Genomic DNA, 20,379 nt, shown 5'->3' on the forward strand with positions numbered 1-20,379 from the left:
TCACATTGCAGGATTTTGCCATTTAATCAGCAATACTACAAGATTTGGGGTATGTTTCCCACTTTGGACCCAATTCCTACAGGGCATGCATACTTTTTATCTCTGCTATTTTGGCAAGAGCTGGAGTCTTGTCTTTAGCCATAACCAACATGTCCAGAAGAAAAGCCAACTTAGTAGTATTATTTTACTTTACTTACCTCTTTGACACTATGTGTCACTGCCCATATTAGAAAAACTCTTGACATCACCTGGAAAGAAGTCAGGACAACGGAAGATGGAACAATTCCTGAAAGAAATTTTAGGACGGACGAATAAGTTTCATCATGTAATACATTTCTAATCATGTAATACATTTCTAAAACATTCAAATTTAAATGTTTTTATCCCCAAAACCATCTTGAGCAAATAAAATTTATCTGTATTGATATACACACTAACTTTTTAATGTAGTAAGTATTCAACTTTTTCCTCCCTCAAAACAATAATAATATGCATGGTACCCACAGAATCTGGCTACTTTTCTTAAGTCTTTCAAAACCAGTTACCAAGTACTATATTTTTTACATTTATCAACTAGAACAAAACTACTACTCAACCTTTAAAATAGAGCAATGAAGGTTCATTTTATAATATGGGTTTCAAAACAAATAAATGGTGTGTAGGAAATCAATTCTGTGTCTAATAAATGTTGAAAGCTCCTGGATATTAGCTATGATACACTCTTTAATGATTGAGTACCTTTTATCTACTTGTATGTTTTGCCAATCAGCATAGCAAAATTAGAGATCATTATCTTTTTTTTTTTTTTTTTGGTACTGGGGATTGAACTCAGGGACACTCAACTACTGAGCCACATCCCCAGCCCTATTTTGTATTTTATTTAGAGACAGGGTCTCACTGAGTTGCTTAGCACCTCATCATTGCTGAGGCTAGCTTTGAACTTGTGATCCTCCTGCCTCAGCCTCCCTAGCTGCGTGCACCCCAGCATCTGGCTACAGATCTTTATCTTTAAAACTGTTTCTTCTTACCTTGTCCATTACAAGAATGGATACAACTATTCTCCCAATGTCCTCAATTTACAGCACTGGAACATCTTTATTTCAGATAATCACCAAATTCTGCTAAGCTTACATTGTTTTGGCTTGGCCTATCCCTTCAATTGCTACAACCATAAGCTCTATTAAATAAAGATGAACTACCATCATTATTTAGAATTTTTGCCTCCCTTCATTTATCTTAAACCTAGCAATAAGTCATTTTTCTCTAAACATTCTTTTCTCCTTATAACTTTACACTGATAAGGAATTAGCAGAGTTGTGGGTTTTTCAATCCGGCAGCTCTTCTGTTTCTGGACTCACTACCACCACAGCTATGCTTACTAACTTCTTGAACCTTTCAAGTTGCATACGGGCAACTCCACACCTGTTGGAGCCCTCAGCCTGGCTGTAGGTCCTCCTTCCACTTTAAGACTAACTTCATCTTCCTCAGTCATTGAACTATTCTAGACCAATTTTCATTCTTCCAAGCCTCTCTATGCACTCAGACTTCTGAACATTTTTATAATTAGACAAACTACAACTTGCCCAGAGACCAGGTATAAATCAGATGTACAAATGCCTCTATGGGTTGGCATAAATCATTTTATCTCTCATTAACTCTAAAATGAATTTATTAAAGAAAACTCGGGCTTTGAAGAGGAATAATTTGTTTTCCAAAAGCAAACAACATGAATATGTCAAGCTCAATGCCTGGTATACAGGGGTGCCCTATATATCTTTATAGAATAAAAAGAATAAAAAAGTTTAAATGTAGTGATATATAGATAAAAGGCATAGAACTGAGACTCCAGAAATAAACCCATGCATTATGGTCAGTTGACTTATAGTGGGGATTGAACCCAGGGGTGCTTTACCATCCCTAGCCGTGTTTTTTTTTTGAGACAGTATCTCACTAAATTGCCCAGGCCAGCCTTGAACTTGCAATTCTCTTTTCTCAGCCTCTTCAGTAGCTGGGATTATCAATGTATGCTACCATGCCCAGCACTTGATTTTCAGTAAGGATGCCAAAACAATTCAATAGAAAAATTACTGTCTTTCCAACAAATGATGTTGGAACAAATAGCCACATGTAAAAAGAAAAAGAGTGGGGGGAATGAACCACTTCCCCAGCATGTATTAACACTAACTCAAAATGGATCAAAGAACTGAATGTAACAGCTAAAACTATAAAAATCTTAGTAGAAAGCATAGGTGTAAATCTTGTGGCTTTGAATAAAATAGCTTTTATTAGATATGACACCAAAAACACAAGGAAAAATAAATAAATTGGACTTCATAAAAAGTAACTTTTATGCTTAAAAGAATACCATCAGTAAAGTGGAGACAACTTATAGAGAGGAGAAAATATTTGCAATCATATGTAATAAGGGAATTATATTAAGATATATAAAGAAGTTTTATAATTCAACAATAAAAAGACAAATAAATAACCCAATTGAAAAATGGGCAAATAATTTGAAAGGGCATTTCTCCACAGAAGACATAAAAATGGACAATAAACCCATGAAAACATGTTTGAACATCATTAGCTATCAGGGAGATCCAAATCCAAATCAAAATGAGATATTCACACATAATAGGATGGTTATAATAAAAAAGATAACAACAAGTGTTGGCAACGATGTGGAAAAGTGGAACCCTCATACTTGGCTGGTAGCATTGTAAAACAGTATGGCCACTTGAAAAAAGCTATTGATAGACTCATCATACTCTACTCCAAGGTATGTGTATAAATGAAAATATATTTTTTCATAAAAACTTGTACATGCATGTTCATAGTGGTATTCATATTAGTCTCAAAGTAGAAACAAAAAATGAATAAATAATGAATGGATAAAATGTGGCACATCCATAAAAAGAAAGATTAGAACTAAATAAATAAAAAGTAATGAATAAGTAAAAAGAAATGAAGTGCTGATTCATGCCACAATATTAATGAACCTTAAAGACATTATGCTGAGTAATAAGAAGCCAGTGATATATGCCAGTGATATAAACCAGTACATATGTTGTGATTTAATTTATATATCCAGAATAGGTAAATCTATAGTGATTGAAAGATTAGTAGTTACCCCGAGCTGAGAAGTATGGAGGCAAATGGGAAGCAACTGCTAATGGATTTCTTTGGGGGGTAATGAAAATGTTCTACAATTGATTGTGGTAATGGTTGCACAACTAATTATACACTCTAAATGGGTGAATTATATCTGAATAAAGCTGTTATTAAAAAAAAAATAAGTGTATGAGTGAAGTACAATGCCTGGTTATGTAATTATGTAATACAGCTAAAGAAGCTAATTAGTGAGTCAAACATTTAGTGAATATACTTAGCCAGATCATACTTCAAATAAGTTAAAAAAAAAAAAGGACTAAGAATTAAAAGTTGTTTATATGAATTACTAAGCATTCACTATATGGAAAGACCACCATTTCTAGCTGCCACTGCTGCTTTGCCTTTTTGTTTGTTTGTTTTAAACTCAAAAACCAGCTCACCACGTAATAATCTGATTTTTCGTTTCATTTTTGTTCTTTTTTCTTTTGCCACTAAAGCCACAGGCTGGACTGTTGCTATTTGCAGTGGTGCTCCAAGGGTTGCTGCTGTGTTGTGGTGCGGATTGAGCAGTCCAGGAGCTGGATTTCAGATTTACAAGTTTGAAAACCTGATTTTATCCCACTCACCAGCAAGAACCAGGCTCTGGGAGACTGACTCATACTAATCAAAACCACAAGAGACTAGGTAATAAGCCCAAATGTCAATTCATTTATTTATAATAGCTGCACAGTTTTTCTAATAACTGAACAACAATGGGTTTTTCTGGTGTCAAAATCAGAACGCTTAGTTTGACTTTAAACAGGGTGACCTGGAAGGTCTGGAACAGAGAATTGCAATTTAGGTGAGCACAGATTATTAATTATCTCTCCTGTATCATAAAGCATCTCTTTTATAGATAATTTTAGATAATTTTCTTAAAAACGCTGAACAAAAATTATCAGAATGTTCTTATTAAAAATAAGTTTTAGTTGGGCACAATGGCTTACACCTGTAATCCCAGTGTTCAGGAGACTGAGGCAGGAGGATTCCAAGTTCAAAGCCAGCCTCAGCAACTTAGCATGGCCCTAAGAAACTTAGCAAGACCCTGTCTCAAAATTAAAAAAAAATAAAAAGCGGGCTGGGGATTGTGTTTCAGTGGTTAAGCACTCCTGGGTTTTGATACCAAAAATTTTTAAAAATTCAAGTTTTAGTATCCAAAAACAATGATTTACTATTTTGGTATAGTCCCCACCACTCTTTTCTTTAATCATATTTTAAAGCACAGGTCAATATATTATTTATACTTTTTTGCTTTCCTCATTCAATGCTTTAAGAATTTTCTATTTTTCAAATTACTTTAATGTCAGTCATGATATTCCTTTGAGTGAATATATACTTGTTTATATATTCTCCTTTTGTGGGACATTTAAATTGCCTACAATTTCTTCATATTATTATAAGTGAAGGAATGAAACAGTACAAGTTACAGAATTTTTAAAGAATTTTTAGACTTCTTTTTTTAAAAAATAAGAATTATTTCTTTGGGACAGTTTCCCAGAAGTAAAAGTACTAGGTCAAATGGTATGAATGTCTTTAAGGCTCTTGAAAAACATCACCAAATTGCTTTCCAGAATGTTTGTTAGGAATTTATACTCCCACTAGCAATATATAAGAATGTACACCCTTGGCAGTAAATTTAGAGATTAATTAGCGATTAAAAAGCTGATGAACACTTGTTGGTTTGATGCAGAGGCTGAGATGTCTTGGGCCTTGCAGTCCCTAACTAGGGAACTTGAATCCCCCAAATGATGTGGTTCTTATCAACTCTCACTTAGTCTCTCTGGAAGATGCCTCACCTATCACCCAGCAAACAGTTCAGGCCCTTGTCTGACAGCACACTCTCAAAATGACTGCTTTACTGAACCAGTCAGTCAAAAGGCCAGCAAGGAGGAGAGGCCTTTCCTTCACCTTTTTTTTTTTTGGTACCAGGGATTGAACTCAGGGGCATGTGAACCATGAGCAACATCCCCAGCTCTATTTTTTGTATTTTATTTAGAGACAGGGTCTCACGGAGTTGGAATTTGCAATCCTTTTGCCCCAGCCTCCCGAGCCACTGGGATTACAGGCGTGTGCCACCTGCTTGGAAAGAAGGGGCCTTTCTATAAGGAAGACCACGTGAAGGCTGGAAGATCTAAGTCCATCATTGTCTTCAAGCTGGACAAACAGTAGGAGGACACATAGATGAACCCTATTATCTTAGCTCAGAATAGAATTGGCAGCCAGGAGTTGGGCTTACTGTTACTATCAGGTGGATTTTGAGAGAAAATGTTAAAAAACATACTATCTTATTTGCTAGAGGAATGGTATAAAATACAATGTCCACCCTGCCACTTGCCCCTTAAAAAAAGCCCCAGGTGGGAAATTTGTTTTAGAGCTTAATGTTATGAAATGTTTGCCCCTTACCAATGATAACAATTATATAACTCAGTTATCCTTTTCAACTTTGTAGCCACAAAATTGTGAGCCAAAGGTTTTGCACACTACATTATTGTATTCTGTGCATGTGTTACACAAATCCTTGAGGAATGTGGACTATAGATAGATAAGGCAGGCCACGTCCTCTTTCTTTTCTCTTTCAGTCAATCCACTGTGATTGCATTTATATACCATTATGTCTCATTTAAACATAATGGCCCAGCATGTTAAAACTCAAACTGCAGATTTTTTGTTGGTGATTACTTAAATCAGTGTTTTCAGATGACAAAGAGAGATTCTGCAATCTTATCAGAAAGCACTCATTAGATCAAATTCACTCAAATAAGATTGTGAGGCACCTATTATAATGACAAATGTTTTTGGAGTACCCATTTTGTGCCAAGTGTTGTCCACCAAGCTGGGATACAATGGTGAATGGTGAATAAGACAAAGCCCTGCGTGGGCTCACATTCTCAGGCTGTAACCTAGGTACTTCAGTAACTCTTATCTTTAGGAGTTTTTCTTAAAGGCAATGTGAGGATACTAAATATTTGTAAATAAGAAAATGGCATAATCACATCTTGGTTTCAGAAAGAGATCTATGTGAGCAGGGCAAATCTTTGGCAAGGCAAGGATATAACTTGAGAAATAATCATGGGAATTTATGTTGAAAGGGCAATGAACTTGTGAAGCAGATGAAGAAACAGCTGTGCGTGTGTGTAGTAAAAGCTTGTATAAAGGGAATCTGCCTTTCCCAGAATCAGGGTGCTCTGAGGACTCCCCAAACCACCAAGTCCTACAAAGCTGAGCAGTCCTGGAAATCTTTCCTTCCCAGCCCTCCCTCAGATGGACTGGGTATGAGGGGTTGGGAGACTGGCCATATATGACAAAGACAAGGTTGAAAGTTAAACATTGGAAAGACAAGGTAAGACTGAGAACACAGCAGATCAGTGTTCAGGTGGAGCAGGAGGCCACAGTCAGGGGAGGAGCCAAACATTACGGAATACATGGGTAATAAGACCAGACCAAAGCAATGCAAGAGACTCAAAGTCAGTTCCAGAAATTAAAGAATTAAGTAAATGTTAACAAATGAAACCAGATCATAGAATCTCCCTAACCAAACACCAATATACAAAATCAAAAATAACAACATTCAATAGCAACATCATTGGCAGCAACCAAAAAGGAATGGATACAACTTAATGCCATGCCATATATTTTAAGAAATGCTAGCCAAGAAAAAAGAGAAGAGGACTGATTATAGCCCAATTCCTTCCACAAGGTACAACAAACCTTCCTCCAAAAAGTGATACTAATGAATCAACAAAATCCTGACAATATTCGTTAATGGGCCTAGATCTGGAGAGAAACATAAGTTTCTGCCTGGAGTGTAATAGAAACAGAGCCTGAAAGCAATCAGGGACGTGATCGCCCGGGCGCTAGCTCATCGATGCCAAGCCTCTGGGCCCCATACCGAGTTGGAGGATGGATACAGGAATTCTAGGACACAGCAATTAAACAAATCTCAGGACAGATAGAAGAGCCCATGTGTTTTTTAACTTTTATTTATTTTTATTTTTTAGTGATAGACCTTTTATTTTATTTGTTTATATATGGTGCTAAGAATTGAACCTAGTGCCTCACACATGCTAGGCAAGTGCTCTACCAATGAGCCATAAACCCAGTCCCCCACATGTTTTTTTTAATACATAACTCATCTCCATTGTTTAAAATTCAAAAAGTATTAAAAAATGCAAAGAAAAGAAACCAATTATTAATTCCTTGTCTCTCATTTCATAATATGTAGGTGAATGTAATAGATGTATTTAAACACATTCTTTTTTCTAATTTTTAACATAACAGCAGCACTTTATACACATTGTTCTATATCTACTTTTCTTCCTTTAAAACATATCCTAAAGCTGTATGTGGTGGCACACACTGGTAATTCCAGGCTGAGACAGGAAGTTCACAAATTTGGGACCAGTCTGGGCAACGAAAATTAAAAAAAGACTGGGAATGTAGCTCAGTAGTGGAAAAATATCTAGCATGCATGAGGCCCTGGGTTCCATTCCCAGTACCAACTGTGTGTGTGTGTGTGTGTGCGTGTGTGTGTCTTCTGAAGTTCTTCCGATAAATGGAACAGAAAGAAGTATTCAAGGGAATGATCCAAGAAATTTCCTTGAAACAAAAGAACTAACATCAATTGATCATGAATGACTGAAAGAGAAATGTCTAAATGACTAAACAACAACAACAACAAAAACTATCTACAAAGTGGTAAAATCACCCTGGCTTCAGACTTCTCCAGAGCAACATCTAATGTCAGAAGACAAAGAAGTGATTCTACAAAGGTCTGAGGGAAAGAAAATATGTTCAAGAGCATCCTACCCACCTAAAATGTCACCCTTGTGTAACAAGGCAAAAGGTAAGACATCACTAAATATAAAAAAATTTGGCACACAATACTGATATGACTTTCTTGAGAAACACATACTGTCAGAAATTCATTCAAATAAGATAAATCAAAATAAAAAACTCAGGAATTAAGAAGTCATGGTGGGCTGGGGCTGTAGCTCAGTGGTAGAGTGCTTCCTATACACGTGTGAGGCACTGGGTTCAATCCTCAGCACCACACAAAAATAAATACATAAAAAGATATTGTGTCCATTTACAGAAGAAAGAAAGAAAGAGAGAGAGAGAAAGAGAAAGGAAGGAAGGAAAGAGGGAGGGAGGGAGGGAGAGAAAGAAAGAAAGAAAGTAAGTTAGTTATGGTAAAGGGCCCACAGTAGGCTGACCACAGTAGGCTGAATCCATTCTGGTCACAAAAAATAATGTAAATACTTATGAACCACAATAGTAAATTAATCACATAATATAAAAATGAGAGTCAGGGAAGGCAGAAGAAGAAAGTGTGACAATATAATTTCTTTAATAGAATTAAGAGGCATTGCTTAAATATCTAGAATAGAATTACAGATATTGCATAAAACCAAAAAACAGCTAACCATAATTTAAATTTTAAATTTTTATGATCTTTTTCTTAGAGGAATCTTATTGTAAATAATATTTCTTATGGTACAAAAAGCTGTATTTTAATAAATTCAATGTTTTTCATGAAAAGTATCATGTTTTTTTCTTCATAATATAAGCTTTCCATCTTGATTCTTCCATCCATCTTCTTTTTCTTCCTTATGCTAATACGTATGCAAAAAAATGTTCTCTGGAATGATGTTTATGTAAAGTTAATAAAGATTTGATCTACTGGTAGAATTTAGAATTTTTTCTTGTGCGGGGATCACACCCAGGGCCTCCTGCACACTACACAAATGCTCTGCTACTGAACTACTTAAATGGTTTTACTTCTTGTACTTTTCCAAATCACATGAACTCCTAATATAAAAAAGAATATGAATTAAAATTTCACAACTAAAAAATCATTATGCTTTGCAAGAAATCAAATCTTTACCACTAACAAAACCACAATTTTGAATTTGAACCAATTCCAATCTTAACAGAGAAATTTTCTTAAATACTTTCTCTTAGCATACAACGTAATCTCAGGGAAACAGAAAATGTTCCTGGCCCAAGTGAAGAAAGGGTGGGAGTGTCAGGCAGGAGGCAGAGCAGACTGACACCACTGGCACTTGACGACAGCAGGCTTCTTCAGAGGACAGACAGAGGGCAGTTCTCTGTTCTTTTCCCCCAGAACACAGAAAACTGACCATGCTTCTTGAGGCTGCAGCACCTAAACGCCCCCGGAAAACAATTTTCAATATATTTCACATAACCACACTTATGTTATCAAGCTCTGACAAAAGAAATTTGTCTTAGACTGAAGTCAACGGCTAAATTATGGTATTTATATGATAAGCTCTATGGATTTGTTTGAGGCTGGCATTTCTAAAACATGAACTCAACTGTAAAAGGGCACTGCATTTTCTTTGTGCTAAAAGAATAGTGTTACTAAGTGCATTCATGCTTCATTTTTACAAAAATGAAATGAATATAAAGGGAGAAACCCAAGAAAGCAAGTACAGTGATACTTCATATGTCACCAATCGTAATAAACGTGCAGTTAGAATTAAATCTTTTCCCTTGAGGTGACAAAACAGTCTCTTAAACAGTACAGAGGTACTTTTCAAAGTAGGGCATGCATGCCCTAAAGATGTGTAGCAGGGTCCAGCCCAATGTCATCCGACCAGCAGTCAACTTATTCAAACTCACCAAGAGAAAAGGAAAGAAAATTTAGTGTGGACAGCTCTTCATGAAGTGAATGTGTGCAGAGTACACAGTGGTCTCAGGTCCTGGCCTCTCAGCACATTAACTGCGATTCTACTGTTCAAAGAAAATGTTCCACATAACAGAGGCCCAAACTGTGAGCCAACTATTTCATATGGCATTCAAAAGAAGGAAGAACTCAAACTTCCACCCTTGCAGGAAAAAGCAGCTACCCTGGACTTATCAAGAGAGGATACTAAGTTGCACTGTGATGTAAGAGCAATTTAAGGCATTTTTCATGGGAATTTTACCCTTACATATGCAATTCTACTTTCAAGACACCATCACAGGCTACACACAGAGCATCCTGGAATACTGACTTTCCCTGAAATTTTTAGGGGGAGATCAATTTTTATATTAAAATACAAAAAAAGAGACTTCAAAGGTATCTGGTTTTGGCAGGCTATTTTGCTTTTACTCTCAAAATGTCTGGGGTGGAACTAGATTCCTCACTGGTATTAGGGAAACTTGGGGGAAGAAATGCTGGAAAAACATTACAATACATAATACAAGGAAGGAAGTTGGGCTTAGGGAAAATAAGGAAAAATAGATTAACACCATGAAAGAAATACTTAAATGAACACAGAGAAGTTCTGTGCACCTGTTTGGGGAGGTAATTGGCTTTTTTTTTTTTTTTTTTAACCCATGTTCTCATGTATTAAATGGCTTTGACTACCATGCTAGATTCTAGTTCACCAATGTTCTTTACCGTCAGCTGTCAAAGCTTCTGCCACTAGCAGCTTACTCTTCCATTTAACTTAGGTTCTTACATAAAAAAAAAAAAAAAAAAAAAAATCTCTAATAAGCTGGTTTCAAGAAGGAGCTCAGAAGCCTCTGAAGGGAATAGGCTTTTGAGGACTGCATCAAACAGTCAGAGGTTTTTTACATGCTTGTTTACTGGGGGGTCTCCACTTGAAAAGTCTGACTGAAAGCAAAATACAGACATCAAACATATGACACATATCCCCAACCTTTCTGAAGATAGCATAAAAGGGTATCACATTTTGAAAAAGATGAAAATACCACATGCCATTCTGTAACAGGGCATAGTGAGTCAATTATAAGTCAGGCAACCTATTCAAATCTCTGTATTATAGTTAGCATTCCAATAGCAAATTCCCATTTGACTATTTTATTGTGTACAGAACACCAGGTATTTTAGACCAGACTGTTAATTATAGCCTTGAAATAGGTTCACATATATTTCAACATTAAGACCACACTGTTAGTGTCTTTAAAAAGAAAAAAATTAAGCCAGGTGTGGTGATGCATGACTGTAAACCCAGTCACTTGGGAGGCTTAGGCAGGAGGATCACAAGTTCAAGGCCAGTCTCAGTGAGTTAGCAAGGCCCTGTCTCAATAACAACAATGAGAACAAAAGAAAGAAAGAAAGAGAGAGAGGGAGGGAGGGAGGGAGAGAGAGAGAGAGAGAGAGAGAGAGAGAGAAAGAGAGAAAGAGAGAGAGAAAGAAAGAAATAGGGAGGGATATAGCTCAGGGATAAAATACCTCTGTGTTCAACTCCCAGTTTGTAGATGGGCAGAAAGAAGAAAGCTATTATATAGTTACTTTTTGCTAATGTACACTAAAAATCCTAAGTACCCTGGACATCAGATTTAAAAAAAATTTATTAGGCTGTCTTTTATTAAATTTTATTTCAATACACTTCTGAAAATTCTTTCAAAAAAAAGCTTTCTCAAAAGCCTGAATCTAGCCCAATGGTCACTAACTTGAAATAACACAAGATCCAATGGTTGAGAGATTAGAGTTATACCCTTTTGGCTGGAGAAACCAACAATCACAGGATTTCATTTAAGCAAACCAAGAACACCCTTTTATTGACAATGTTCTTTCTTCAGAGTTCTACCAAATCATGTGGATAGGAAAGAAGCCTGAAGAAAATGAAGCTTAACTTCATCAGACACTTGTCAAACAAGGCATCTCTGGGAAAGTTCTTACTTAAAGAGCAAGAAACTGCAAGGATTATGCAGTGCTAAAAAAGTCTTGGTTGTTAAGAGCTGGAAAGCACCTAAAAGTTCAGGTGCAATACCTGGTAGACATGAGATGTGGAGAAAGTACAGTGACTTGCTAACATTACATAGGAAGCTGAGCACAACAAATTAATATTAATGTTTAACATTTGGTGATCATTCTCTAAGAAGGGTAATTATTGGTCTTAGTCTTTACATGGTTAGAACAGAATTAAAATACTTGTAATCAATGTCTGAAATGATTGTAATATGAAATGTTTGCAATGTAAAATGTTTACAACTAATATGACAACAGGTTAATGTTTAATACAGGGAAAGACTACAACTATTTTTATCTTTTAAAAAATCAAGACCCTTGCTCTTCCAGGGATGGTGTCTGGAGGCACTCAGAATAATACAGCATTTCCTATACCCTTGAAGGCTTTCCTACTACACAGCTTCTAACAAAACTAGGCTGTCCTGAAACCTTGGTAATGGAGTGTTTACTTTTATACCAAGAAGGTAGGGGAAGAACCAAAATCTGCATGTGGCGTGTACCCAGGCCGATTTCAAGGGGTTCATGCTGTGAGAACTGAAGTTCTTATGAGGCTGTCTAAATTGTAAAAATCATGTCAGCAGAGCCTATGGTGGTTCCATGCGTGTGACAGGATCAAGTATGCTTTCCTTAAGAACAGAAAAATCACTGTCAAAGTGCTGAAGGCACAAGCAGAGTAAGAAAACTAAATTTAAAAAAAATTTTTGGAATAAATAGTCAAAAGGTTAAAAAACAAAACCCTAATAGGTAAATAAGCAAAGGGCACAATTAACATAAAAGTGGATATAATTAATAAACAAACATTCAATTTCATAATCAGCAAAAAAGCAATATCTATAATTTTATATGATTAAGTTAATGAATATTCAAAAGAATCATAACACCCCAAATGTTGGTATTATGTTGAACCACCATATTTATATTTTGCAAATGGGCACAATCCTTTGGCAATTCAATCTGGCAATATTTTTAAGAGTTAAAAGAATATTCATATGCTTTGAATTAGTAATTACACATGAACATGTACATGAAAGGTGTAAACCAAAGAATAAAAAAATGTATCTATCAACAGAGACACTAAAGGCACAAAACAAAGACTAAAAAGTATATACATCAATAGAAATATTGGCTAAAAATTATTTATAATATTTAGAAAATGACAACAATCTAAAAGTTCTATACTAAGATAACATGATGACACATATAATTCAATGAGATATTTTGTAGTAATTTAGAAGCATCATGAATACAGAAAGATTCTGAAACATCTTGTCATATCAGAAAGCAGAAAATTATTAAAGATAATTGGGGTGCTGGGGTTGTAGCTCAGTGGTAGATTGCTAGCCTAGCACAGGTGAGGCATTAGATCTGAGCCTCAGCACCACATAAAAACAAAATAACAAATAAATAAAATAAAAGTTAAAGTCTTTAAAAAAAAAAAAGATAACTGGGTCCTTTTCAAAGGGACTCGCAAAACAATATGAAGATGTTCCCAACTGGGCACAATAGTGGACACATGTACTGTCAGCTACTTTCGAGGCTGAGGCAGGAAGATCACAAGTTCAAGACCAGGTTGGGCAACTTAGGAAGACCCTGTCTCAAAATAGAAAAGGGCTGGGGAATATAGGGCATTCGTGGATTCAATCCCCAGTACTGAAAGGAAGGAAAGAAACACACACACACACACACACACACACACTCTCTCCTATTGGCCAAAGATAAATCAATCGAACATCAAAAAGAATAGGTATAGGGCTGGGGATGTGGCTCAAGCGGTAACGTGCTCACCTGGCATGCGCGGGGCGCTGGGTTTGATCCTCAGCACCACATAAAAATAAAATAAAGATGTTGTGTCCGCCGAAAGCTAAAAAATAAATATTAAAAAAAAATTCTCTCTCTCTTGTTTAAAAAAAAAAAAAAAGAATAGGTATAATGCTCACTTTGGCAGCAACATACTAAAACTGGAATGATACCGAGAAGCTTAGTAGGATCCTTGCACAAGGGCGACACACAAATTTGAAATGTTCCATATTTTTTTAGGTCTGCTTAGAGTTGTTTAAAAAAAAAAAAAAAAAGAATAGTGACAATGGACCAAATCACATCAAATTTATTAAAATCCATGAGCTGATAATAAACTTAAAACCCCAAAATTTTCATTGTCACTTTGACATACTCTGTTTTTTTTCTGTTTAAGGGGAGTGTGAGTATGTGTGTAGTATATCAAGACCTGTGTGTGTGTATATGTGTGTGTGTTGTGTATCAGGGCCTTCCTGGGTTAGGAAAATTACATTCCTGCTTGTGTAGGAGAAGAGGGGTGTATAAGGTAACACAACACACTAGTCCTCATTTTTTAAAAAAATTATAGAGTAATGTTAATTTGTTCTCAGAACCAAATCCCCTCCCCGCAAAATGAAATTGTTTTCTTCTTTTAGATTTGATGAAGCATTTGCTGCTAAAATGAATCAGACATGTTGAGAGATGTCACGGCTGATTGGAAGTATTGCTCCCTGATTTAAAACTAAACCTTGAACTTTTTAAGGAATTAAAAAACACACTTGACATGGAAAAAAATAACTCACAAACTTTCACTTGTCTTTAAAGGATTCTGGGAAATGAACACATTACTCTAAAAACTGATAAATCGAAAGAAAGAATCAAAGTTTAAAAATAAATAGTGTTAGGGCTGGGGTTGTGGCACAGTGGTAGAGCACTCGCCTAGCACTTTCGAGGCCCTGGGTTCGATCCTCAGTACCACATAAAAATAAATAAAAATAAAGGTATTGTGTTCAACTACAACTAAAAAATAAATATTTAAAAAATAAATAAATAAATATTGTTATGTCACAGAAACAAGGGAAAGGGGATCAGCACCAACAGACTGGGTTGAAGAGAAAGACTCACTTTTCACTGTACACACCTTGTATCTTTTCAATTTTGTACCATGTATACGAATTAACTACTGAAAAAACAAACTCACTTAAGTATCACTATAAAGATTATGTAACAAAATGGAAAAATGATTGTGTTAAAGAAAAATCCCTAAGAATGCAAATGATAGCCACTGTCATTATACTAATGCAGACAATGTAATGCATGTGGACCAGCTCTGGAAGGAAACCAGATAAATTAAATTGTTGACTAAAATGACAGAATTTAGGTGCATTTTCTCTTTATATTAAAATAAATTCCATTGTTACATTTATAATACTATTTGCCCAATAAATAATGTTAATGTGTCCAATAAATAATTTCAATGGAAAACACGGAATTTGTGCTCTCCTAGTTATCCACACCAGGAATGGCAGGAAACCCTGGCTATATGAACCTGGAGCCCACAATCAAGGCACCAAGAACCATCTGGGAGTAACTTGACTCTATAGGCAAGAGATCACAGAAGGAGAAAAGAAAGGGTCTCCTGAGGGCTGTGCATACAGTAGAAGTGAAAGTACAAATGACTTAGTCCGCTCTACTTCTGCTTCCCTGAACTGATATGGGGGTGGTGGCAGTGGTGGCGTTCCCTGAGTAGGAGGCCAGCAGAACATGGAAAGAGCCTGTCGACAGCACATAAAAGACACACACTGAAAACACTGCTTGCAGGAGGAGTGAAGCTTGTCAAAGTACTGCAGAGGCTGGGAAAGTGAAGGGAAGAGAAAGAGCAATTATAACCTGAACCTAACAATTCCTTGGCTAATTTTAACTGGAGAGGTGGAATATATCTGCAGCTTGAAAACGATAGGCAAATGAGTGTTCAGGTACAAAAAGACCCAACCCACACAGAACTTTAAATGGTCATTGCAAAAAATTGCATTTTCACATCAATCATCTGCTATTATTCAGATAATATTTCATTTGTGATTCCTCCAAAAATAAATAAATGGCCTCAGGAAGGAAAAAGGAAATCCTAGGTCCAGAGCAGAAGTTTATATTTCTTGTTACAAGACAAAACCAGTAAGAAAAAATTAATGCCAAACTATTTTAGGAATGCTACTTTAAAATTTTTCAGCTATTAATAATGAAAATCAAATATCAACTTGTTTACTTTGGGGGTCAGTTCTGGGGATTAAAAGAGGTGCTTTTATCACTGAGCTACTTGCCCAAATCTTCAAAAAAAATTTTTTTAACTTTAATTTTGAGTCAGTGTTGTCCAGGCTATCCTCAATTTTGTGATCCTCCTGCCTCAAAGTTGTCCAGCCTGGTCTCAAATTTGTGATTCTCCTACTTCGGCCTCTTGAGTAGCTAGGCTTACAGGTGTGTGCCACTGTACCTGGTTTGTATTTATTTTTTAAACATTGCAATGAAGTTACTTAGCCAAAATTTTCCAAATTTTTATGTTAAGTTACAGCTCAGATAATATACTTACTCACATTGAACTATGTTTATAAATATTTCCTTAAAAATTATTCTAAAATACAAATAATTATATATATATATATAAAGATGATACAATAATTATTTCTGGATAATGGGATCAAAGGTGATTTTTACCTTGCTCTTTATGTCTTTAGAATTAGCTGATTTTTTTTACAATGTGTATGTGCTACTTTTATATTAGGAATAAAACCTTTTTATTAAAAACAAACAACAACAATAAACCCAAACTTGATTTAATGGCTACCATATTACAAATTGTTAAAAATCACAATGGGAACAATTTCCATCAAAACAATGTGTAACTGTTTTTACAAACAACTGATATATAATAATTTTAGTAAAATAAACAAAAAAAACCCAAACAACCCAAAACACAAAAAACAAAAACCATACATAAGCAGTAATCTAAACTGAAAACAGCTTTTGGAAGATTTATTTATTCAAGTACCCCTTATACTACAGCAAATTATGTTAGGAGGAAAACAAGATCATAGACAAGGTCACTGCTGAGATTTATGACTATGTATATTACCTATGGATGAACCAATCTGTTTTTGCTTCCTAACTCCCATTAAAAATATAAAGCAAATTAATTATTCACACCAAATATTAAAATATCACTCTATTCTCCTGCCAGGTGGAAGGACTTGTGGATTGCTCCACGGACTCAGGGCTTTAGCAACCATCCAAAACTGCGGCAGACAATTCTAGTCGCTTGCTTACCCACTGTGCTATTGCCCTCCCTTCCCCACCAACAAAACACTGATCTTATCTGGGGTGGCAAATAAGTACTCCCTGATAAAAATGCTAGCTAGCTTCCTTGGAATCCCCAGCAGCTCAAGGAAGCCATGTGGTATAGTTCTGACCAATGAGAAATAAATGGAGTTTCCAGAAAGTTTCGACTGTGTGGCCACTTTCTGCCTGGAGTGTGAGCACCATATAACTTATCATGTCTTATAGCTGTGGGACCACAAGCATAAAGAGAGAAGTCAGATACTAAGGATGGTAGCTCAGGAAGACAAATTTCTTGTAATCTGGGAAAAATAAATCCTTATTTGTTTAAAGCCATTGTAGTCAGAGTTCTGAGTTGTATAACAATGCAATCCTCCTCATTCTTTTATAGTTGAGAAAAGGAACCCAAAATCTTAAGGAAATTTGGCTGGACTTAACAGGTCAAACTAAGCATATCAGAGTGCAAGACTCGGTAACATTTTCAGAGCTATTTCATTTCAATGATACTTTCTAGCCGTGGAAACTATTATCCTTAAGAAATATGATGGTGAAATTTGGTATAATATTTTTTTCTGGTGAATAATTTTCTGAATCATATATAAAAACAAAGTTCATATCTGAAAAAAAAATTACTATTTTATGTCCAAAAATTTTTAAAAATCTGCTTCTTTTTATAATTTGACATGTGGTATCCATGAGCATCATTCTGGAGTTCAAGAATGTGACAAACTCAACACCAGGTCCAAGATCTATCAGGTTTAATACCAGATATAAATTCAGCATTCAGTCAAAGTATTTACTATGAATAGTTGGTTGCCCTTTAATAGATCATTTTTCTTTAAAAGTGATGAAACTGCAATTACTCCCCCGACCCAGATTATTTAAAAAAAAAAAAAAATTTCAACCTACAAGCACTATACTCTAACCATCCAGGTAAATCAGCCACAGATCCAAGATGGAAAATGTAAAGAAAGCAGATAACCTCCAGAGAGCTAGGGAGTATGTATTTCACTTGATTCGTAGCAAGTAAAGTACTGTAAAGAATCCTTCTGCGTTGAACTCCAAAGACATTTAATAAACATCCATGGACTGAATATGTCAATGAACCTTAAGAAGACTGAATACAGATCACAGGTCCCGGATTCATTTTCTGTACAGTGTAGCAGCAGGCCCTTTCCAGGTCAGCTTCAGAGGGTAAAGGGAGGCACTTTGCTTAAATGTGCCAACCTGAAGCTATAAGCCTTTCCTTGCTACCCCACTACCAGGGAGGTGGGGGTGGGATCTGCACTTAGAGTCATCCACTCACTTGGCTCTTGCCATGTATCCATGTATTATTCCTAAAGGAATCTCAAGATAACCAGAAATAGGTATTAGAAATACTGTATTAGGTATTAGAAATACTGTATTAGCATTACTTTAGGTTACTTTTAGCATTAGATAAAGGGGGAAAATTAGGTGATACAGTTGCTCAAACTACAATAAAAGCTAATATTTAGTCAGGGCATTCTATGTGTTTTAGTCAGCTTTTGTATCATTGTGACCAAAATATCCCACAAGAACAACTTAGAGGAAAAAATGTTCATCTGGCGTTCAGAGTTTAATGTCTCAGTCCACAGATGGCTGACTCCATTTCTCTGAATCTAAGATGAGACACCACATCACTGGGGAAGGGTCCAGAGGAGGAAAGCTGCTCAGCTCATGGCAGGATCAATAAGCAGAGAGACAGAGGAAGGGGAAAGGGGCCTCAGGGAAGATGAAAACTTCCAGGGCACGCCCCAAGTGACCCACCTCCTCCAGCCATGCCTACCTGCCTATTTACCACCTAGTCACTCAAACTAGGATAGAATGATTAGGCCACAACTTCTGCAATCCAATTATTTCACATTCCTGAATTAATACAGGAGCTTTTGGGAGAGAGCTCATATCCAAATCACAACACCATGCATCAGGCCTGCTGCTACATCCATATTAACTAAGTTGCTTGTCACACAGTTCAGTGAGGTAGATGCTGTTATTCTCTTCATTGTACATAAAAGAAGGTAAAGACCTTTTACTTACTGAATCACAGTGAGTCAGTGGTAGAACCAGAATCAAACCCAGAAGCCTGGCTTCAGAGCCCAAATTCTTAACTACTAAGCTATAATACCTTCAACCCCAGGAAAGAAACAACCAGACAACCAAGGTTGCAGTGCCATTAAAAAAATTCTTTATTATTATTCCTCCCTTCAAGAAGCAGAGCCTCTTCCCCTTGAGTGTGGTGTACACTTGGGAACTTGCTTCTAACAAAGAAAAAAGGAGAAACAATGGTATATGACTTTAAAGACTAGGTTATAAAAGGTACTGTGGCTTCCCCTTGCACTCACTCTGGGGGAAGCCAGCTGCCATGTAATGGAGGACATCCCAGCAGCCCTGTATGGAAGGCCCTAGTGAGAAAGCAAGACCTGTCACCAGGCACCCTCCAGTTTCAGTCCAATCTTCAGATGATTGCAGCTGGGGACAATATTTTGACTGCAACTGTGCAGGAGACTGAGCCATAACTATCCAACTAAGCTGCCCCTGAAGTCCTGACAGACAGCACACACAGGAACACAGTGTTGTTCTAAGTGACTCAATTTTGGGATCATTTTTAATGTATCAACAGAAAACTACAACAACAACAATAACAACACAAAATTTACTACAGAACCTTTCATCAGAATCATATTTCTGATATTAAACCATATTTTGGTAAGCTACCAATTGTATAATTAGTGATTTTGTGTATCTGTTCATTCCGTGGAAGCAATAACCAGTCTGATCACTATAGAGGGTAGAACAACATATCCTTTATATCCCTTCACAAGCATAATGAATTAAACTAATTAATTTCTGAAATTCTACCCTACTTTCTTTTCAAAAACAGGGTTTGGGAGTTTAGCTTGGCAGTAGAGTACATGCTTATGACCTTGGGTAAGGGCCCTGAAAGGGCACCAAATAATAAACAGACTATATAAAAGTTGAAAGATTATTCCTGATTTAAATTGTCACATACCCTTTCTTTTCTTCCTTTTTCTTCTAAATCAATAAAGGAGCAATATATTCTACTTCCAAAAAATCTATAAGAACGAGCTGTCTATTTGATTCCCAACAGTCTATTCAAGGTGCTAATCTGCCATTATTTATAGACCCTTGATTCCTTTCTGAGCAGCTGTCATTAACAGAACAATTTAGGAATTCAAAACACTTTATTCAACTCAACTGCCTCCTGGAATTATTAGTCATGCTTCTCAAGACTACAACTGTGATAAAAGCTAAAGATGAACCAAGTCTCAAGAAGGCTGTGAAGAAGAGCCACCATCAAAACACCAAGATTAGCTGCTGTTCACTGACTGACGTTCCTTTAAAGCTTTAGTTCTTAATCATTCAGA

The 20,379-nt window shown here is 36.1% G+C and overlaps 1 protein-coding gene and 1 non-coding gene across 2 annotated transcripts in view; one reads left to right on the forward strand and one right to left on the reverse strand.

Annotated features, from left to right (window-relative positions):
- Hacd2 (3-hydroxyacyl-CoA dehydratase 2) overlaps window positions 1-20,379 on the reverse strand; it is a 93,324-nt gene that overhangs the window by 35,135 nt on the left and 37,810 nt on the right. The window contains exon 4 of the mRNA XM_046458045.2: window positions 198-286. Coding sequence (XP_046314001.1) covers window positions 198-286 — 89 coding nt within the window. The remainder of the gene's footprint in view (window positions 1-197; window positions 287-20,379) is intronic.
- LOC124101891 (U6 spliceosomal RNA) lies at window positions 13,803-13,907 on the forward strand. Its single transcript, XR_006854732.1, has one exon. It is a non-coding gene; the product is annotated as a U6 spliceosomal RNA (small nuclear RNA).

Source organism: Marmota monax, unplaced genomic scaffold, assembly GCF_021218885.2.
Source record: "Marmota monax isolate L192 unplaced genomic scaffold, Marmota_monax_Labrador192_F-V1.1 WCK01_AAM20220418_F8-fsc00052, whole genome shotgun sequence".
In the NCBI taxonomy this organism is placed as follows: Eukaryota; Metazoa; Chordata; class Mammalia; order Rodentia; family Sciuridae; genus Marmota; species Marmota monax.